General features: G+C 42.6%; 1 protein-coding gene across 1 annotated transcript in view; it reads right to left on the bottom strand.

The window, feature by feature from the left end:
• The window catches only part of THBS4 (thrombospondin 4), a 43,185-nt gene that overhangs the window by 16,009 nt on the left and 4,013 nt on the right, over positions 1–23,163 (bottom strand). The window contains exons 2-9 of the mRNA XM_036098188.2: positions 21,948–22,151; positions 8,633–8,880; positions 6,221–6,329; positions 5,762–5,844; positions 5,376–5,427; positions 4,960–5,162; positions 3,349–3,486; positions 993–1,061 (exon numbers count right to left, since the gene is read on the bottom strand). Of these exons, the coding sequence (XP_035954081.2) occupies positions 993–1,061; positions 3,349–3,486; positions 4,960–5,162; positions 5,376–5,427; positions 5,762–5,844; positions 6,221–6,329; positions 8,633–8,880; positions 21,948–22,151 (1,106 nt within the window). The remainder of the gene's footprint in view (positions 1–992; positions 1,062–3,348; positions 3,487–4,959; positions 5,163–5,375; positions 5,428–5,761; positions 5,845–6,220; positions 6,330–8,632; positions 8,881–21,947; positions 22,152–23,163) is intronic.

Below are 23,163 nucleotides of genomic sequence, written 5' to 3' on the forward strand. Positions count from 1 at the left end.
TGCCCTTTTGCCTCTGCCCCTTCTTGAGGTTCTCTGGAGTTCCACTTTCTAGAAAGTTCCACTGTCTGGTTTCCTTCCCCCAGGGTGGCATTAGTGATTCCTGTTAGGTCGGTGTCTCCCAAATCTGTATCTGCTCACTAGGGGAGACAGCCCTGGGGAGAAGCAAAGAAGCAACAATCCCCGCCCGCTCCGAGACAGCAGAGTGTGTGGATGAGAACACAGGCTCCGCAGCCAGATGGAAGCCTTAGGGGATGAGTGGTCTGGGCCCCATTACTTTTCTGTAGCCCACTGTCTTCAAATGATTTATAGTGCCTAGTGACAAAGTGTTTGAGAGGATTCAGGTAAGTGCCTTGTTATTTATAAAATGTTTTTACATTCAAGACAACTAGGAACCTAGAGATGGAATAACTTTCCCAGGGACATCAAGTTGGAGGCCCCCATTCCATCATGGAATCAGTGGCTCTCTTGTGGACGGTTTAGTGGGCCACGCCTCTATGTTGCAATCAGTGGACAAGAACTTTCAGAAATAAAACTGCACTAAATATTTACATTTTAGACGCCCCCCCCCCACCAAGGGCTAAGCATTTTAATACAAATGACTTTTGAAAAGATTTCTAAAAATAATGAATACTCTTTGGGGATTGTGTCATCACCAATAAAATGCATATTCTGAACCACATAAACCCAGAAGCTCTTCACATTTTTAAAATACAAGAACAATGTTTTATTCCATACAAATTTTTCTGAAAGCCCAACATGGCAACTTTGATTAAAGTCTGGCACTTATAAAATTTTTCTTATATAAAAATTACTTATAAAACTACTCTTACATGGAAAACTATTTTTCAACATAAACTTTTATCTTCATTTGCCAATCAAATATATTGTGCCCATCTGTTGTTCTATGTGTGTTTTAGGGTTATGATTCATAAACACACACTTGTTTTAATCGCTGGTCTGCTTGGATAACATCATCCATGAAAAGTACTTACCAAAGTGTTAATACAGATAGAATTGAGAACACAGGCTCCATTTCGACACTCATCAATGTCAGTGCAGATCTAGTGCAGAAAAGTTTAAAGAGATATTCTGTTTAAGCAGAAATGCAAATAAATTTTGCTTTGATAGCTTTGTGTGAAGGCATGGAATTTCAGGTTCAGTGCTAATAGGAATGTCACTTTAGCCACCTCCTTGTGTTTGGACCTGTCTGTACTTAACCTAATTTCAAGTGATAGCTGCAGACTTGGTATTTCAAGTTGTTCAGAAAACACAACTGGTATGGTTAATCTGTTCTACAAACTTTTTACTCAGGAAGATTCTTCTCTATCCTGCTTGGTACTCCACGTACTTCTGCCTGAGGATTCCTAGCTTGCTTCAATTCTGGAGAATTCTCAGCTTCCCTCTGCTCCTACTCTTTCAATTCTTTCTTTGGAACTACAATTAAGCACTTAGACTTTCTCGTTCATCTCTTCTTTTGACTCTTAACCTCTTGTTCATATTTTCCATATCTTTACTTCTCTATGCTGCATTCTGGATGATTTCCTTAGATCCACCTTCCATTCTATACATTCTCTGATAGCTGTCTTGCCCAGCTATTGGGTTTTATGGGTTTTGGTTGGTTGGTTGGTTTTAAGTAGGCTCCGTGTCCAGTGTGGAGCCCAACACAGGCCTTGAACTCATGACGCTGAGATGAACACCTGAGCTGAGATCAAGAGTCAGATGCTTAACCAAGTGAAGCACCCCCCCGCCAATCTATTGAGTTTTTAATGTCAATGATTACATTTTTCATTGAAGAAACTTGACTATTTTTCAGAGTTGCCTTTTTTTTTTTTCCACATTGCCCTATTTTTTAGTTATGGTATCTATTCCTTCCTTTTTCTCTTTATCCTTTTGAATTGTTTTATATGTATCATGTTTCCTCATGGTAGCTTCATGTAAATCACCATTTTTATTTATGAACCTATCTTTAGTGGCTCTGTTTTCCCATGTTCCACTGGCACTGAGTTTCAGAGTTTCTTCACAAGTGGTATGGCTTTGACATTAGCCAGGACCCCGGGGATTTTACTGCTCCAGGGATAATTTTTCTGTTAATTTTCTGGCTTGTATTCCCCATTATATGTGTAACATAGATTTGAAGCTCATAACAGTATGTGGTACAAACCTGGAGCTTTGATTTGTTGTGGGCAATTTTCCTTTTTGTCAACCATGTCTCAGAGATGACATCCAGCTTCCTTGTCGCTTGTGGGGGCTAGTAGTTTTCTCATCTCCTTTTAATGGGTAGGGTAGCTCTTTGAGACCCGTGTCTTTCTGAAGGGGTGTTATGTCTTTCTCAAGGTCCGCATAGATGCTGAAACCCTGGATCCCCACTCCAAGGGCCTATACCCTGCTCCCACCCCCCATGAGCATGAATTTGTTAAGCTGTAGCAAGTGGCTTCCTTCTACTTCCATTCAGTCTACCATATTGTTGGAAATCTTACTAGCTCACATAAAGCACCGACTATTTCATTCTGTCTATTTTCCTTGGTTTAGTCTTGGAGATTTTGTCTTTAGAAGAGAGGAAGAAAAACTCTGGGTCATTACTCTAATGGCTTCGTGTCACTCCTATGTGTCCAGCTTGCCCCCTTTTTCTAGTCTAAAAAAAATGATGCCCTCTAGAATCCTTTGATAGGCAGCTAGAAAATAATGAACTCCTGTCCTTCTTCAAACCTAATAATTTCCCTAAGGTAGTAAAATATATTTATAGACCAACCATTTTTAAGGGCTGAAAACATCAAAAAGAATTTCACAGCCAGTCAAATAATGGCCAGGATATAGTAGAATATTTTGAAACAAATGGAGACTGTCACAAAGTGCTCAAGTGCTTTATGGCAAAATTTATAGCTTATATAAGAAGAAGGGGGGTTTCCTCAGGGGATTATTTCTACTCTTGAAATCCTCTCATCTCTCAACTAGCTTCTTATCAGCAACAGTGACTCTATAAAAGTTACCTAATTTTTCAAAGCTTTTATTTGTTTCCCTGATTCTCAAGTTACTCTGTGGGACAAAATGTTCAATGGCTAACAGAAGAGACTTGAAATCACACCACATATTTAATATTACCCCACTCACTGTTTTCCTAGCGACACTCTATTATCCTGATTTAACAGCTTCCCTTCTACTAGACATCATGAACATACACGCTCAGAAAGGAGTCGGAAAGTGTCCTCATTTGCCCACCGTGCACCGTGACATTCCACGTGGCACTTGGCAGTTCAAAGAGAAAGAGGTGGGAAAAAAACCCAAAGTTTTTCTGTTTGTAATTCAGATTAAAAAAAAAAAATGAATAGAAAGACCATCACTTCAGCCCACCTGCTTGTTTGACTTGGCAAAACTGATGCCGACACCCTGTACCACGGGCCCGGTGAAGCCCACTGGGCAGGCCTCACATCGGAAGCCAGGAGCCAAGTTCACACAGCGCACGCCTGGGTAGCAGGGATGGTATTTGCACTGGGAAGGAAAAACAAACAAACAAACAAACCCCAAGGTCTTTAGCTACACAGGGAAAACACAAACTTTCATTCATCTATCCAGACATGCTTATTTACTTAACTATCCTAGACACACGCAGTATGGGGTTGCCTTTTAGTGGGCTTTGCTGTATCACAGAATAATGGCATGGCCAAGTGAAAAGGTCCTTCATGATCACCAGTCTACCTCCCCATGTCAATTCCCTGATATTCTACCTTGTAATGTAAAAATCACCATGAGGGGGGTGGGGGGATGGGTTAGCCTGGTGACAGGTATTAAAGAGGGCACGTACTACATGGAGCACTGGGTGTTATACGCAAACGATGAATCATGGAACACTACATCAAAAACTAATGATGTAATGTATGGTGATTAACATAAAAAAAAAAATAAAAACCACCATGAAAGGACAGTGCTCCTGGACCACTTGTCAGCTGGCTGTTAGATTAATCCAAACACACTGCCGAACCAACTTCTCAAATGAAGAGATCCAGAGAAGACAAAGCCAGGGTACTTGTGTTTTTGGTAAGATGCGGTCTATCAGGGTCTGTGCCTCCTTTCATGCCCTGTCAAGGCCACGGCTCTTCCAAAGCTCTTGGAGTCTAAGAGACTGGTTCTTTTTTTTTTTTTTTTAACCACTTCAACTAATGTAAAAAACATGACCACTTCCTGCACTTTCAAAAGGAGGAAAATTCCAGCTCACAGACAGAAACCAGATGCCATTCTGTGAAACATGCACGATGATTCTGCAATTGAGGGATCACTACAGACCATCTTAATTGCTTACTACCCTCCCCTGGCCTGGTGGGAAGGGAGAGGCATATTTCTGATGGTAGCCTTGCTACCTACGTGAACACTGCTTTGGGACTGGACTACCGACTGGCTAACCGCGCCCTCGAGTCAGTCTCCTGCAGAGGCTTTGCAAGCCGGCCAAACAGCCTGTACGCGCTGTATGTGTCTCTCTGGCTCCATCCTTCAGCACTGTCAATTACTCACAACTTATAGGACCTCCTCAACAGGGCTTGTTGGTTTGAGAGTCCCCTCTGCATTTCTAATTTAGGAAGGCCGAAGAAATTAGTCGCAAGCCCTGAAATACACCCTAACACAGATCTTCCTCCTCCCACATATGTAGAAGTGTAGAAAAATCAAAACTGTAATGTTGACTGCATACGAGAAGTCATCAATGTTGGGGTACAAATGTCAGCACGGTAGCAACATGGCCCCAGGGAGCAGCTGGAGACATGGAGAGGAGATACGATGGACGCAGCCACAATGGCGTGTCATGCCTCCTTCGTCCCCCTGCTCACGGTCGCTTGTGGTCTCTAAGGGTTCATGAGGGTGTAGTTTTTATGTCACCTGGAGGACACCCCAAGTCATCCCTTAGTCATCCACCTCGCTGTAGGGTGTCCAAGATACTTAGGGAGCCTCTACCCCATCAAGGTGAACTTTTACCTCATCAATATCAGAACAGGTGATCCCATTTCCTGTGTAGCCGTCGGGGCAGGGCCCACATTGGAAGCCATCTCTGGTGTCCGTACACCGGACGCCGCGGAAACATGAGTTGGAATCACAACGGCGCACTGGGGGTGTCGGGGGGGCTGGAGGTGCTGGGGGCACCAATGTGTTTGGGGTTGGGGACTGAAAGCTGAGTGGACCTAGAGAAAAACAATAATCCACAGACTTAGTGACCACCAGAAAAACAGAGCTGATACAAAATGAAATTTGGCTTCCCAACGAGCTCTCCCTTCCCTCCAACTCTGTGCCAAACGTCCAGAAACCACAGTCAATGTAGCCGCACCCCAGGCCCTTCATCCATCCTTACGTGCCCATACAACTCAGAACGAAGCTGGTATTGGAACAGCACTTACCGCAAGCCTGGCACTCAGCTATGGTGTTTCGCAAAAATGAGGTTTCCTTGACCTTTAGAAACAGGAAGGGAAAAACAAGATGGAAAAGGAGGATCTAATACATAATCCAGGAATGAAAGAATTCATGTGTAGCAATCTAGTAAACACTTCTTAAGGGAGTACTCAGGTAGCCCTTGAAGGCTCCCTCTCTGCTCAGAGCCATGGTGTGTTTCTCACACACCTATCCCCCATTTCCAGAGCCCCAAGAGACCTCCAGGGTGGTGGGTGCACGGGGCCACTGAGGTCTGCCCCCTCGTCCGCCTCCCCGCCTCTGCAGTTCCACTAGCTCGTACAATGAGGTGCTTTGGCAGGACTAGGGTTTTCTGATGCTTCGTCCTCGTCATTACCTGCTGTCTCAGAAGATCCTTCACCTCTCCCAGCAGCTGGTTTAGTTGCATCATTTGCCCCAAGAACTGCCGATTAAAGTCTCCTGTAGCAATAATAAAAGACAAGGAGCATTCAGCCATGAACAGACGCTCCTACAGTGGCTCAAAAACAAATGATTTCCCAGAGAACCACCATGACAAATACCTAGGGCACAGGAATTTAACTTGGGGTGATTCATCTAATTCACCTAAAAAATGACAATGATGCCACTGGCTGTTAGCCCAAATTCCCGAGTTATAAAAATAAAAATTGCAATGGAGATATTTCTTGTCCTGGACTTTGGTACAAGAGCCTGATTTCTGTAGACACATCAGGATGCTCTGCTGAAGTCCACCTTTCAGCGATGGGACCCAGTGCCCTCGGGGGCTGAGGCTTTATCTGGATTGATGGAGGCGTGCCAACTGCCCAAGAGCCCACACCTGTGCTTGTGGTGGCCAGGGGCTCACTCTGCTGCAGGAAGCAGTCTTGCAGGCTGGCCACCTGGAACAGCGAGCCTCTCACCACCAGCTTCAGCTCTTCCAAGAAGTCCTGGAAGAAATCACATTCATACCACACATTGCTGACACTGCTCAAAAGCCAATGTGCTTGCATACTCATCCAATTTTCCTTACAGACTAAGTAGCCCTGTATCCTTGGACTCTGACATCTTACATAATTTTGTGGGTTTGATTTTTTCCTAAAACCTGCCAGCCTTATCCTTTTGACTGAAGCAAATATGGAAGGAGCCAATAGCCTAGGAACATGTTAGCATCCAGCTTGGCCTGAGGGTTCATCAAGGTAGATCTGAGAAGAGGAAAGGCTTTGAGTTTCATGGTAAACAAGTTATTTTGTGGCAGGAGCCTGTTAAGAATCGTCTGGAATTTGTTTATGGAGTTTAGACCCTAATAAATAAGATACTGATCTCAATTTTAAACACTATTGTTTTTAGGATGTCTTAACTCCAGGTTTTAGCAAAGTCCCTGACCGTCTTGGGCTAGGAGAATGAATAAACAGTATATCCTACGGTTATTAGATAGCTGGAATCATATTTTTACATTATGGGTTGATATCAATCATTCATTGTTAGTCACAACATCAATTTCCTCACCCCTTTATTTTTTAACTTTTGATTGTACCATTATATATTCATGACAGGAAAAAGTTTATGTTAATTGCTAATATAAAGTCATCATCCTTATTTTAAAAATGAGGATGCTAAGGATTTTCAGAGGAATTCTATTTTTTAATTTAGCTAAGTTACGACATATACAACACATGTTATATAACGGATATTGTTCTGGACATCCGGCTGTGAGCTCAATGGGGGCAGGGCCATGACCATTTTGCCCACTATGCTTTATCCCTAATGCCTAGAATATACCTATTTGTTAATTCACTGAATAAATGAAGTGACTATGAAGATAGAGCACTGTAGTCTCTGACAGTCTAAGGATTTAGAACTTTTGAAAAAATCCCGGTAAGTATAGTTTCTGATGACCTTGTCGTGGCTGACTCCTGGCTTTTAGAAATTGACTTATTTGGTGGTAGACACTAATTTCTGAAATGGCAGTGATATAATTTCTACCATTCTGATTATTTGGGCTACTTTGGGGATTCAGAAATAAAGTTCTGCATATCTCTCTATTCACTATTCTTTTTCTATGTAAATCTATACTTAGTATAGAAACATCTTCTCTCTTTCTCTGCAAAAAACAAAACAAAATCCCTGGATTTTAGCTTTCTTGCAATTTCTGTTTGAAGATGCTTCCTATTTTCCAAGCACAAAATTCTAGTATCAGATTCATAGTTTTTATATTATTATGTAAAACTTCTCAGCATTCCTAGTTGTAATGATTATTATTATTTACACCCAGCCTCTTTGTACAAAGGGCTCAGAGCAGCTTGTAACTAAAGCACATATAATAATAAAATAGAAATGCAAAGTAAGGATTGAGGCACAGAAAATAACATTATGGACCATAACAGATGAACACAGTTACTGATTTTGGCATTGACTTCCACATCAGATAAAAGTCGGGAACTATGACCAGTAATAGTTGTAATTAATGGAAAGGACAAAGAATGCTAGGTCTTTGTAGGAAACAAACTACTTCGTAACACAAAATTTTAAAAGAAATACATGTGGCAATTTCTACAGTAGGTATCATGATATAATAAAAAATACCATCAACATGGCATAAAACAGACGACAGAGGTGATGGAACTTTTAAGGCCTCATGGAACTAAGTTGGCAATAAGGTCCTTTTTTTGTTAGGGAAGCTCTAAAAAGACCTGTGAAAATGTCGTTTCTAAGTGCTTGGCAATTTCCAATCATTCTTTATCACTTTTGTTAAAAATAATAAATAATATCATGATAGAAAAATTAAAAGTAAATCCTATTGTCCTAGATTTTGTTTTTGTTTTTTGTTTGTTTTAAATAATCTCTATTCCCAACGTGGGGCTCGAACTCACGACCCCACTCTCAAGAGTCACATGCTCTACCAACTGAGCCAGACAGGCACCCCCTAAGATTGCTTTTTTAAAATTTTTGCTAATCCTTTCCAACTCCACAATTATATCCAAAAAGTCTTCACCTAGCATCTAAAGCAGAAGCTTTCAATTTTAGCTTCCCATTAGTATTAATATTTTTAAAAATACCTATACCTAGGCACCCCTTCAATAGATTCTGATTCAATTTGTCCTGAGGGTGGGCCCTCTAGCGATAGTTTGAGTTCCTCAGGTGATTCTAATTACACAGCCAGCCCCACTCCTGACCTCGGCATATTCCTCTGCATTCCCTGAGCCTGGGCAACCCATCTTTCCACGTTGGAGAACGGTTTGTGGGTGCCTACCTGTGCCTTCCTCTGGAAAGTCCTCAGTTCAACAGACTCAGGACTCTGGGAGGGGCTGGAAAAGGCTCTGGGGAGATTGTGCACAGAATCCACTTGGGTACAGTCCAGGTAGAGCTCTACAGAGCCAGCCCCTCGCTGCAAGTTGGTCAGTCTCAGGAGGACCCTGTGCCGCCTGCCATCAGCCACCTGGAAGTTGTTGAAAACCACCAAATGAATCTTCCCATCGTTCTTCAGGTAACGGAGGATGGCTGGAACCAAGCACATATCAGTGAATGATGAGATAAGGAGAGTCAGGGGGCAAGTATCTGCTGAACAGCCTCCAGGTCACAAGGCTGGGTTACTGGAAAGAATCCAAGTAAGCTGGAACCAGAAATATTCAACATCTTAAGTGCCAGGCGTTGTTTGTTTGTTTGTTTTTTTTTTGACAGAGAGAGAGACAGCGAGAGCAGGAACAAAAGCAGGGGGAGTAGGAGAGGGAGAAGCAGGCCTCCCGGTGAGCAGGGAGCCTGATGTGGGAATGGGTCCCAGGACCCTGGGATCAGGACCTGAGCCGAAGGCAGACGCCTGAGCCACCCAGGCGCCCCAACCAGGCGTCGTTCTAATGGCGCTGGCAAACCACTCTGTCACTGAGGATGTTTTGTGCTCATGGAAAGACAGACAGTAAGTAGCAAATCTGAAAATAAACAATTTCAGACAGTGATAAGTATAATGAGGAAGCAGAACTCATCAAAAGTCAACTGAAATCCAAGTAAGCTCCTCAACGCATAAATTAATTTACCAAACATTTACTGAGAACTACACTGTGGGGCTGGGTGCTGCCCTGAGTTGCTTTCAATATTTAATTTCTATTTGTTGCAACACTAGCAAACTGGAATAACTTCCAGATGACAAAAGTGAAGCTCAGGTAAGTGAAGGCACTTGCTCAAGGACACTGTAAGTGGCAGGCCTAGAATTTGAAACTGGGCGTGGTTTATTCCATGACTGAAAGAATGTGACGTATGGATAGGCCTTTGTAAGCATATACCGAATGGAGTATCATCTGTCATACTGTCCCTCAGCAACCTATCTTCAGTTTAACAATGCTCAGAGAACCGAAGATATCCGTGGTTGCAAAAGAAGGACTAGAAGAGGATCCACTACCTCATTTTCTCTTTGTTTTTTCTTTTTCTATGCAGGTGGCTATCTATTCACTTATCTTGTTAAGCTTAAGCACTTTCACTTTTTGTTAAATAAAAATTTATACACATTTCAGGATTCTGGTTTTCTGTCTGGTTTTACTCCATTATTGTCTTGAATTTATTGAGCCCTGAGCTAAAATCTGTTCCTGGCTGCTGAGCCTTTGGGAGTAAAGCCCACTGGGTGTGGTTTGCTATAAAGACGAAAGTGAATTGCTTCCAAGGGCTTAGTGAGCCTACCAAGAACACCTCCAGATCCATTCATAGGTACCGTTGCCAAACCCAAGTTCATTACCAGCAATCATTTCAGAAATATGTAAGAAACATTTGGCACAACATGTATGTATAAAAAGAGAGGGCGGGCTGGCTACTTAAATTATGATGTAATCATGAAATGGAATACAATGGAAAAGGTGCATACTAAAAACACAGAAGTGTTCCCAGTATTTTGTTGAGTGAAAAAAGGGTTGAGTCACAGTGTAATTTCATACAGAAAAAATATACAGAAAATTAGAAGGAAATATGTCAACATTAATATGGTCATTGTTGGTTGCTTGGATGATGTGTTTTTCCTCTTGCTCATCTTCATTGTCTAATTTTTGCACATGAAACATGTATTACTTATAAAATACAAAAAAAAAAAGAAATGAATTACACACATATATCCAGACTGTGCTTCTGTCAAGCTGTAGGATTTGTAACAAGTAACTTGGACTGTCTTTCCTCAGGTACCTTTTCTGTAGAGTATAAATGCCAATTTGGTGCTGCCTCATGGAGTAAGCAGCCTGTTTATGTTGCAGTACTACCAGAGAAAATAATCAGTGCTGTGAAACTTTAGAGTTTATTTGAAGGCTTCCTCCAAATATATTACACTTTCTAGGTGGGTATTCCCACTGCTTCTCAAATCTGACTGGGTCTGCTTTTCCATTTGACCATGGCTGGAGAGGGCCAGATGGCTTTAGGTCCTGTGATGTAGAGAGATGCTAGGAGGAGTAAGAAGATCTTCTTTTATGCTTATGTGGTCGCCACGACTTGCTTACCAAGAGAAAAGGATTGGTAAGACCTGGCAAGACAGACTGACTAGGAAAACTTTCTATGACTGTAATACAATACTAGGTTTCCTGAAGTAAAGTACTGGTAAGATGTAAATAAATGTGGCATGAAAAGAAAGAATGAGAAGGAAGAAAAGAGACAGGAGTAGAAATTCTTGAGATATTTTAAATATGGGATACCACAGAATTTTTACCTCTTTACTTAATATTGTTGAGAATTTAAATAGTAACTGCATAACTGGAAACTGGAGGCATATATGGTACCCAAAAGGGGGAAAATTGACCAAAACATATGCATTAATTCAACTCTTTAAAGATTTTATCTATTTATTTGAGGGGGGGGAGCAGAGGGGAGAGAGACAAGCAGACGTGAGGTTGAGACCCCAAGACCAAGACCTGAGCTGATACCAAGAGTCAGACACTTAACTGACTGAGCCACCCAGGTGGCCCACTAATTCAACTTTTTTAAACTTTTTAAAATTTTATTTTATTATGTTATGTTAATCACCATACATTACATCATTAGTTTTTGATGTAGTGTTCCATGATTCATTGTTTGCGTATAACACCCAGTGCTCCATGCAGTACGTGCCCTCTTTAATACCCATCACCAGGCTAACCCATCCCCCCACCCCCCTCCCCTCTAGAACCCTCAGTTTGTTTCTCAGAGTCCACAGTCTCTCATGGTTCGTCTCCCCCACCGATTCCCCCCCTTCATTTCTCCCTTCATACTTTTTTTTTTAAACATATAATGTATTATTTGTTTCAGAGGTACAGGTCTGTGATTCATCAGTCTTACACAATTCACAGGGCTCACCATAACACATACCCTCCCCAATGTCTATCACCAGCCACTCCATCCCTCCTACCACCCACCACTCCAGCAACCCTCAGTTTGTTTCCTGAGATTAAGAATTCCTCATATCAGTGAGATCATATGATACATGTCTTTCTCTGATTGACTTATTTTGCTCAGCATAACACCCTCCAGTTCCATCCACGTCATTGCAAATGGCAAGATTTCATTCCTTTTGATGGCTGCATAATATTCCATTGTATATATATACCACATCTTCTTTATCCATTCATCTGTCAATGGACATCTTGGCTCTTTCCACAGTTTGGCTATTGTGAATATTGCTGCTATTAACATCGGGGTGCACATACCCCTTCGGATCCCTACATTTGTATCTTTGGGGTAAATACCCAGTAGTGCAATTGCTGGGTCGTATGGTAGCTCTATTTTCAACTTTTTGAAGAACCTCCATACTGTTTTCCAGAGTGGCTGCACCAGCTTGCATTCCCACCAACAGTGTAGGAGGGTTCCCCTTTTTCCACATCCTCGCCAACATCTGTCGTTTCCTGACTTGTTAATTTTAGCCATTCTGACTGGTGTGAGGTGGTATCTCATTGAGGTTTTGATTTGGATTTCCCTGATGCCGAGCGATGCTGAGCACTTTTTCATGTGTCTGTTGGCCATTTGGATGTTTTCTTTGGAAAAATGTCTGTTCATGTCTTCAGCGCATTTCCTGATTGGATCAGTTGTTCTTTGGGTGTAGAGTTTAATAAGTTCTTTATAGATTTTGGATACTAGCCCTTTATCTGATATGTCATTTGCAAATATCTTCCCATTCTGTCGGTTGTCTTTTGGTTTTGTTGACTGTTTCTTTTGCTGTGCAAAAGCTTTTTATCTTGATGAAGTCCCAATAGTTCATTTTTGCCCTTGCTTCCCTTGCCTTCCGCGATGTTTCTAGGAAGAAGCTGCTGTGGCTGAGGTTGAAGAGGTTGCTGCCTGTGTTCTCCTTTAGGATTTTGATGGACTCCTGTCTCACATTGAGGTCTTTCAACCATTTTGAGTCTATTTTTGTGTGTAGTGTAAGGAAATGGTCCAGTTTCATTCTTCTGCATGTGGCTGTCCAATTTAAACTCTTATTTCTTTATTGTTTTCAACAGTTTTATAAATACCTGGAATTTTTACAGGCCCATGAAAATACCACTGGGACCACCAAACTTCAGTTAGGGTCATAGACACGTATAGTCAACATCTCCTTATTCTCCTTACAGCCACAATCTAGCCTCCTCATATTAACAGTTGAAGAGGATACCCATAGTGGCTTAAAACAAATGGCCTTGGTTTTCTTCCCCAAACTGATATTTCTGTGGAATTCAAAGGAAACATATTTTCATGGGCATCTTGCCTGCTTTTTAATAGGCCTTCCAGGGCCTGTGGGCCATGATTTATTTTCATAACTGAATCACTAAGTTTAATTTTATAAATAGTACCCAGTGGAGTTACTTTACACATAACAGGTGCACATTAAACATTGTGCACATGAACTTTCAATGAATAAGAAAATGATTGCATTGAAAGCGTTTCATATATAAATTAAAAAGTTTAGAGAGTGGCAATTCAACATCTACTGCAGGTAGCAAACGCTCCTATCGTGTTCATGCTGTCATTTAAGGGCATTCTATACTTCTGCCTTGCTTTGTGTTGCAATGCAACACTGAAATGACAAATTCCTCATGCTCCTAGATCTTGTGACAATAGCAAGAGGAAAAAAAAAAAAGAAAAGAATTATGGAAACTTCCATCTTCACAATGTCTGTTAGCAGAAAAATTATCAAGTGCTTTGACATTTACCATTCTTCATATTTGATCCAGTAATTCTCATTCCTCTTATGGCTTCCATTTTTCATTTTTCTGTTTTATTGCAAACTCCTTACTTCAGTGCTTCAATACTTATTTTATCTTCAGAGCAGTAAGACTACCCCAGAGGGCAGACAGGCACCTGCTCAGGAAGCTTAATGTTTTCACATCAGTCATAGTGAGTCCAGAAACAGTCTAAAGCTCACAGACACACACAACAGAGGGAGCAAAACAGAGGGGAAGTATCCACAGAGCTAATAACACAATCATTTCCTCCTTGGGCATGAGTGCAAAGCCAGCCCCCTGAAGCTGGAAGGAGCGGTCTTCTCCTGGGTCCACCACACCTCTGCCCATCACCACGCACTGCACTCGGGGAAACAGTCAATGCGCACGTCTTTGTTTCTTCAGCGGCGGCTTGCTGAGTTCTCATACCCCCTCTTCACTCACCACTAGCTGAAACCAGCTTGTCGGCGCTATGGATCCAGTTCTCACAGGGCCAGTACAAAGATCCGCGCGCATCTGATTACAACCAAAGGTTGCGGGTCTCCACATGGCATCTCCCACCTCTACTCCGCTCTGTCGCTGGGTGTGGCCCCAGATTTCTGACTCACCTTCCTGCTGAAGCTTTCTTGCTGTTTTTCTGGACTGACAGCTTAAGCTCCTATATATATAGGACTCTTCTGACCAAGTTATTGCCTTCTCAAAGCCACACACTAGCAAGCAAAGGAAATCTTTTAATAGCTCCCTAGTGGTTCCTAAATAACACCTAAACTCCTCATCCCAGGACTAGCTGCCACCTTCCCCCGGCCTTCATTCCCCTCCGTGCTGATGCCCAGCCAAGTTGAACAACCTGTCTTACATTTTCACCTGTCTAGCTTTCTCTGGCTTCCCTCCTCCTTCCCTGTGTGGCATGTTCTCTTCTCCATCCCTCTCTTTCCTGATCCAGCACTGTTACACGTCTGAAGCCAACATCCAGCTCCAATGCACCCTCCTCCCTGAAGTCTTCCTTCTTCCCCATGCCCAGCAATTGTTCTCATTCCTCTTCCCATAATACTTGCTCAGGACTTTTCTAGCTCTACCTTCCCAGGATGCAGAGTCTAGTCACGGCCCAGATACCTAATAGCTATGTGACCCTGGGCCTGTTCATTTTGCTAAGTGTCCATTTCTCAAACTATTAAATGGAGCTAATAAGACTTGCCCTTTCTGTCTCATTTTTTCAGTGGTGGTCAAATAAGAAAATGCAAAAACTATAAACTGCTATGCAACTGTAGGTATTACTATATTTATTTGTGTTTATTTCTTATCTTCTCTATTAGAACATGAGCGCTTGGGACTAGGATTCTATTTCTTATTAATTTTCTCATATACCATAGCATCTGACAACACCAAATACAACTACTTATTGAATGAAAAATAGATAGAGTAGTCCTGTATCCACTCTGATTTTTTTTTTTTTTTTTAACCCACAATCTCTTAAACAATGTTGAAGGGGGGGCAGTTTCTATTGGTTTATTTTTACCAATCCTTTCCTTCTAAACTTCACATCTTTGTACACTGGACAATTTGGGGCCTGATTTTATGGCTCCATTTCCATGCCTGGATACCAGCCTGACACCAGAACCGTAGAGTCTAGCCTGATTCCAGACCGTCTCCGTGACCGGCGGGAGATGAAAGAGCAAACCCAAGCAATGAAGATTTGAAATATTGCTTTCTTGGAAAAGAATTCTCAAAAGGTGCTGTTTAAAAAGTGGACTTGGTAGTCAAAAATATTATGATGTACTGAATGTCAAAGCGATGAAGCAGGGTGGCAGCTTTCAAGGACTGGAAATGATAATATTTTGTCTGCTTGGGCGAAAGAGTTCAGAGTGACCTGGCCTGCAGGCGGCAAATGCGCCGAGGTAGTCCGGGGCTTTCTGCTTTGCTTGGCAAATGGCTTTGCTCTTTGGCACTTTTAAATATATGATGAAAGCCTCTGCTGTCAACCTTTCCTCTTTTTAAATAATTGTACATTTCAAAAAAAAGCCTTCTTGCCACTAATGTCTCTTGTGATGGATATTCTTGTTTGCCTTTGCTTATTTATCTTTAGGCCCTATACACTGGGTCTTTGTAACTTTAATGCTTTGGAAAGACATATAAAAGGTAAATCATCAAACCGCTTTTCCTGAAAGTACTCTGGGTGACTCCCAGGTGTGATGGATGTGCAGTCTGGAGGTTCTGAAATCTTCTTACAGCAGTTTGAACAAATGTAAAGTATACGCAGTATACACCCCGCCCCCCCCACGCACTCCCTCCCCACCCCCACACCGTGCAAAGAAACCATCCAGGGAAAGGGAGCACAGCAATGATGTTAAACATCTGCAGAGGGCTTTATATTTTGAGAAGTTAGGAGATTCATTATGTACTCAATTATCTGTGGACGACAAAGCTGTGATTGTGTACAAAATCCCAAGGTCAGGTTGTAGAAGAGAGTTGCAAAGCAATTCCTTCAGCGCCCATGGAACCTCTCTGGCCTGAGCAGAACCACAGAACGTGAGCACTGTAAGTCATCTAGCTCAGTATCTCACTTCACAAATCCTTTCAATGAAAGTATAGCTTCTACCAGCACATTTCCAGGAACAAGGAACGAATCACTTCGCAGAGAAACCCACTTCACTTCCGGATTGCTCTCCAAGATTTTCCAAATACAGAGCCGATTCCCTCTGATTTCCACCAATGGGTCCTAATTGTATTCTTCAGAGCTATAGACAGATTTAGTCTCATCCTTCATCTAAATGCTATTCTTCAAATATTTTAAGGCAACTTTCATCTCTCTCGTCTTCTGTCTGGTTCCTTTATTTCTCCAGATCCTTTAACATTCTGATTTTGTGATGTTGTAAAAAATGGGGTCTAGAGGGCTACTGTTTTGGTGACTCTCCTTAAGGCAATCTTGGACTTGAGAGTGTCCCTGTGAAATGTGTCCAGGATGAGACACAACATTTTAGGTGTGGCCTGGACAGTTAATATTATGGTGGGATGCATTAGCTCCCTTAATCTGGCCACATAAATGCATTAATGAAGCCTAAAATTTAAGGAGATTTTAAAAAACTGTTACATCACTGTATCTTTTCATTCATTCATTCAGCGAACATTTCTAAATAGCTACTAGACGTCAGGCTTTGTGTTAAATAATACTTGGTTCTTAATGTTGCTGACTAGAACTTTCAGGATAGGTGTCCCATATCCTGCACTTTGGCAATTTACTTTTCACTCCTAGATGATGGATTTACATTTATTCCCATTAAATTTCACCTGAATGACTGTGGCATACGTGTCAGCCTGCTGGGACCTTGTCAATCCTGATGCCGGCATCCCTTACGGCCAGCTGTCTTTTCCAGCCATGTGCCATTTGCCAACGTGATAAAATACTATTTATATCTTCACTTAAGTCACTGCTATGGTCGATGGTTCAATACCCAAGATAGAGCCTCGTCAAAAACTCTAGATGCTCTGCTATAAAACAACTTACCAAGCCCTAACAGTACTATTTATCTAGCTCGTTCTTTTTTATATCCAGAAAGGTATAATGAGTGACTTCATAAAATTCTTTTTTGATGTCAAGATACATTATGCTCATAGCATCTTTTTGATCTATCAGTTTAGAATCTTTACTTTAAAAAAAGTTTAGCATGACTTCTTTTTAGTGAACCCATTTACCTTCAAATAATCCCAGCTTTCTTTCCCAGGTAATCCCCAAATACAAGGATAATAATATAACCCTCCAGGAGTCTGTCCTAAAGTTCACTAAAATTCTTCCCATTTTCTGTATATGACCACTTTATTTTTATTTTTGTTTTTTTTAAAGATTTTATTTATTTATTTGACAGAGAGAGACACAGCGAGAGAGGGAACACAAGCAGGGGGAGCGGGAGAGGGAGAAGCAGGCTTCCCGCTGAGCAGGGAGCCCGATGTGGGGCTCGATCCCAGGACCCTGGGATCATGACCTGAGCCGAAGGCAGACGCTTAACGACTGAGCCACTCAGGCGCCCCTGTATATGACCACTTTAAAATTGAGCTAATTCAAGGTCACCTCACAAGAATACTGTGAAGATTGAAGAGAGAAATGAGTGTTGAGCCTTCAGCACAGTCCTGGTACATTAAAAGGGCTCCATAAATATTAATGTCTGACGCACCTCATTTTCCACCTTCAGTACCAGGTTCAGAATTCTAATTTTGAAACTCTTCTCTCTCTCTCGCTCTCTCTCATGCTGTGTTTCTCTTTAGTCCACAGGCTTCTCTGTGAACGATTACTCTAACTATTTGACACGTCCTAACCTTAGGCTAAGAAGCTTGACCATCTGCAGTCATTACTGCAAATTCTTGGGGTTCCCTTCATTACCACAGCTCCACCACAGTGGCAGTCAAATTAAGACTAAAGAAGCAGTTCTTCTTGTTTGCTTTCTCTTTTTTTTTTTAAGATTTTTATTTATTTATTTGAGAGAGAGAGAGAGAGAACATGAGCGGGGAAGGGGCAGAAGGAGAGGGAGAAACAGACTCCTGGCTGAGCAGAGAGCCCGATGCAGGGCTCGATCCCAGGACCCTGGGATCATGACCCGAGCTGAAGGCAGCCGCTTAACCAACGGAGCCACCCAGGTGCCCCTTACTTGCTTTCTCTGAAAGGTGAAGGCCTTATCAAGGCAAGCCAAGAGTTCACCAAATCATATTCAGAAGACAGCTGGCAAAAAAGTAGAGATCTTTCTCTCTCCCTCGTCTTCCTTTCTACCTATCTTATAGAAGCTTATGGCAGAACCTCAAATTTTTACTGAGCTTCACAGTCTAAAAAAAATTATACTTTATATAATTCAGTTCTTGCAATCAACCTGTGAAGTAGCTATTATCACCCTCACTGTAGAAACAGTAAACCAGGGCTAAGCAATTTAGAGACATATTCACGAGGACACAGCTGTTAAGATTTTTAACTGTGACTCGAACTCAAAATACTAACTGGAAAGTTGCCCTATGCTAGATACAAGAAAAGCATCAACCAGATCTTCTGTCCAGCCAGGTGGTTTCTGTAGAACGCTTATTTCTATCAAAATTGTATCACCTGTATTACTAACAATCTGATAGAACATTTATACCAGAAATACGGTATTTCCTTTATAACCCCATCCAAATGGTCTTCAAAATTCATCAATTCATTAATGAATCTGAGCCAGCCCCACTATGTGCGGGACATGGTGCACTTCCAGAATTTACACAATACTGCATGTCTTCTTTAGCAAACCAGGCTACTCTTCTCAGCCTCCATTTCTTCTATTCAGTTTGCTCATGAGCTACTTCTATGTACGAGGCCCTGTGCTAGGTGCTGCAACAGACACAAACGTGAGCTGAGGGAGGCTCCGCGCCTGCTCGGAGGGAGCTTACAACCTACTGCCGAGAAGACCTAGAGGTAATCCAAGTACAAGGTAAGCTAAGCTTAGTACATTTTACAGAAGGACAAAATCCCATAATAAAAGCGGTCAGAAGGAATAGGAGATGGCAACTGTAGACGGTGCAGGCAATGGCAGTGGGGAGCAGAGGGCAAGGGTGCAAGGACGGAGAAGGACAGACAGCATGGTGGGCCCAGGGAATGGTAACTAGTCCATCCAGCTGAAGCATAGGCTACATGGAGGGTTGGAAGGAGGGATAAATTGGAGAGGCGGGTTGGGGGTCATGCAGCAGAAAATCCTGACTGCCTAGCAAGGACACTTGTACCTTTTTCAGTTGGGAATAGGAAGACACTAAATGTCCTGCTGTCAGGCATAACTCGTTCCAAGTTATGCTTATAACCGTAATGTGCAGCCACGGGAAGGATGACTTGGGAGTGTGAGAGCAGAAGCAGAGAGCTCGGCGGCAAACTTGTGCCGCGCAGTCCTCAGGAGTGCATCTAGGGCCCTAGATAATGATTGGGGCTCACCTTCTGGGAAGAGGATTCTCCCCCAACCCCCTCAAATTATGTCAGGCCTGCATGGTCACCATCGAATACCTCAACGGGGAGTCACAACCACATGCCCCATCTTTTCCGGGGAGCTAATGGACCCAGTGAGTTCTCCTTGTTCCCATCAGAATGGGCTGCTGCTCTTTTCTAGAACCTTCAGATTCACCAGTGTTGGCAAATCTCTGTACTTTTTCCTAGTGTTCCAGTGAAACTTCTCTAGGTCAAATTCTTCAACTCTCCAAACTCTGATATAAATTGCTCTTTGTTTTCTGAAAATTTTCATTTCTGGATTCATTTAGAAAATATTTATAAAAAGAATTCTAAGAGCTATTTATCTTCTCTAATAGGTTGGAGGGTGGAGAGGTGTTCATCAACATGGAGATTAGCTGATGTTTACAGCTCAATCACATGACCAGTGGTTGTCCAAAGGAAACACACTTACAAACACCGTGGCCTCTCCACCTTCCCATCTAGCATTACCTCTGCCCATGTAGAGCAAACAGAAAATCCATTCCGGGAAGTTGCTGCCTTGCGTTTCCAGGAAACACAGATTTTCCACAATGGGCTCACGCATACTGGCCAATTTCGAAATGGAGGGGGAGAGTCAGTGAGGGTGAACAGCTAGATGCAGGGTTTTTCACTCTACAGAGGACCCTTTGGCCACTAAGCTGGGTGAGCTAAACGAAAATCTTTCAATGCCTCTAAAACACATAGTTCTGTGAGAAGGTATTGATCTTTGGATGAAGAAGGGTGGTTTTTATAGATCACAAACTGAATAGCCTGGTTAGTAGAGCATGAGCAGTTCCTTTAGGGATGGGAGGCATGGGGCTGTCTGATTCAAGGCAGGGAGGTAAGTGAAGTCACCTCCCATCAGGGCTACGGATGGGGCAAAGGGCTCAGGAATGGTTAGACCATCTGCTGAGCCATGTCCCCAGACCCCCTTCACTACTGGAGACCTCACCACAGCTCCTGAGAGGCCTGAGGGACAGATGGAGCACATGTGGGTTGGGGGGGGTAGGGGGAGGTTGGAACTTGACATAAAAGGGGTTAAAATCCCATTCCTTCTTGCTTTCAACTCTGGAGTCTTATGAAAGCTAAGAATGAAGAATTTCTTTCAGCTCCTAATATCTGAAAATGTAAGTGCTCAATCACAATTGGAATCTGATAGAGTCTGAAGCACTACAAGTAAAGCAAACTGAAATAAATATGAAATCTTGCCAGAAGGACCAGTCCTCCCTTTTTCTCTTTTATTAAAAGCATGTGGCAGGGGCGCCTGGGTGGCTCAGCCGCTAAGTGTCTGCCTTCGGCTCAGGTCATGATCCCGGGGTCCTGGGATCGAGCCCCGCATCGGGCTCCCTGCTCAGCAGGAAGCCTGCTTCTCCCTCTCCCACTCCCCCTGCTTGTGTTCCCTCTCTCGCTGTGTCTCTGTCAAAATAAATAAATAAAATCTTAAAAAAAAAAAAAAGCATGTGGCAGCAGGAACACGTATCTGTCACATTCCTCCATAAGCAGGAACAGGTGTTGTCCTCAGGGCATGGGTGGAGGGGAAGGAGATGAAAAAAGAGTGACCTTTTTCTTTGTGAGCCACTTCTTAGTATTTGTAGTAACTCATTCTGACAGTGAAACATTTGACAGCAAAACAACCAAACAGGTGTCAGACCTGTGTAAGTCGGCACAAGACAGGTGGAAAAGAGAGCTATTCATTGAGTTCTACTGACTGAGGTAGATTCTCTCCAAGTCCAGGAGAGTGCTTGCAGAGCTGGGAGTGAGGTCTGCTAAGCCACATGCTTCCAAGGGAACATAAGAATGGTGTGGGTGGCGGTTACAGGATGCATGTTTGTGTCCCTCCCTCCCCCCAAATTCATCTGTTGAAGCCCCAGCCTTCCATGTGGTGGTATTAGGAAGTGGGTCTTTGGGAAGTATTTAGGTTTAAGTTAGGTCACGAGGGTGGGACCCTCATGATGGCATTAGTATCCTTATAAGGAAAGGAAGCCGGAGAGCTCCCGCTCTCCACTCACACACAGCGAGGAAAGGCCATGTGAGGACAGAGCAGGAAGGTGGCAGCACCCAGGCTTTCTCCAGAAACAAAATCTGCTGGCACCCTGATCTTGGACTTCTCAGCCCCCAGTACTGTGAGAAATAAAGGTCTTTTGTTTGAGCCACCCAGTCTGTAGTATTTGCTGTAACAGCCCAAACTAAGACAGCGGCCTAATGGTCCTGGGTCCTGTTCCTTCCCAAACTGGATCCCGAATAACAGGAGGATGGGCATTTTGGCCACAAGCAATTCTTCTTCTCGTGCCATATATCAACTCGCCCTTCCCATACAGGTCAATGTACAATAAGAAGAACTTGGTATTGAAAACTGAAACGAATGGTGGATGAGAATAAAATTGTAGGAGGGAAACATTTAAGACAAGTAGACCCCAAATGCTGGAATAGGAAAAGCAGATTCTTAAGAAAATGATTTCTGCAAATGTGCTTACCTTTGTTCAAGCGTCCCATCACAATGAATTCTAAGTATTTGCTGTTGTCCGTTGAAGAGTAAAGGCCAAAGATGGTGGCTGAACTTTTAGTGTGCAGCTTGAAGGTGGAGATCACATAGACCTCATTCAGGGTGGGGTCCGTCAGGATTGGCTGCAGAACAGCTGGGTTCAGCCTCTGGCTAGAGGATGGGAGAAGGTCAAAGACTGGGGAGAACAGGAAAAAGGGGATAATCAGTGAAAGAAGTTTGAGACAAACATGTTTTTTTTTGAGGGGGCACAGTTTGACAGTAAGATAGAAGTAACGTCAACTAACACTGTTATCATTTTCCACATGGCTAAAATCGCCTGTTCTTCCTTATCACTCTTATAGTGGCTGGACATTTGAACCAGAAAAAGTACAACACAATTTTCCTCACTAGGTCATGGCCCCCAAGAGAAGACTAAATTTGCAAACCCTAAATTGCCTTTGGCCAAAGAAGTGGCTCTGAAAATGCCCACTAGGAAAAGCACTACCGACCTAGAGTACAAAGGGGACAGGTGAGAGCACACAAGTCACGGTTTCTCTTTTGTCCCCAAGCAGTGGATATCTGCCTTAGGGTCCCTCATGCACCCCGTGGACCAGAGCCAATTGTACTTTTCTTGGTCAGTGTAAATGAGACAGGGAATGCCGCAGAAATCATGGATGTGGTGGGACACAGTATGCCAGAAAAATGATTCACTGCCTCTGTGAGACCCAAGTGTTCCCGTTATGCATTTAGAGTTCTCCACTATTTCTCTGCTAAAAATCTTGATGCAAGGGTGCCTGGCTGGCTCAGTCAGTAGAGTACGCAACTCTTGATCTTGGCGTTGTGAGTTCAAGCCCCATGTTGGGTGTAGGGCTTACTTAAAAAAAAAAAAATTCTGATATAAAAACAAAACAATGGGGTTTCTCTTTCTTAACTGTAACCTGACAGAGGTGGTCTACAAAAACTGTAATCTGCATTTGTATTTATATAAATTGCTTTTGATTAAGCCAGCAGTATTTTCAAGCTTTGTAATATTTGTGCAAGCTGTAAGAGTGTACATCCAGAGTTATTTTAAAGGCAAAGGCCAAATGGGTAATACTCACTAGAAGTTACTTAATATTTCTGTTGGTTTATACAAATATTGTTTGAACAATTCCACAGCCTGCAGGAATGTTAGCCTCTAAAATTTTTTTTAAGGATTTTATTTATTT

This window comes from Halichoerus grypus, chromosome 2 (assembly GCF_964656455.1).
Source record: "Halichoerus grypus chromosome 2, mHalGry1.hap1.1, whole genome shotgun sequence".
NCBI lineage: Eukaryota > Metazoa > Chordata > Mammalia > Carnivora > Phocidae > Halichoerus > Halichoerus grypus.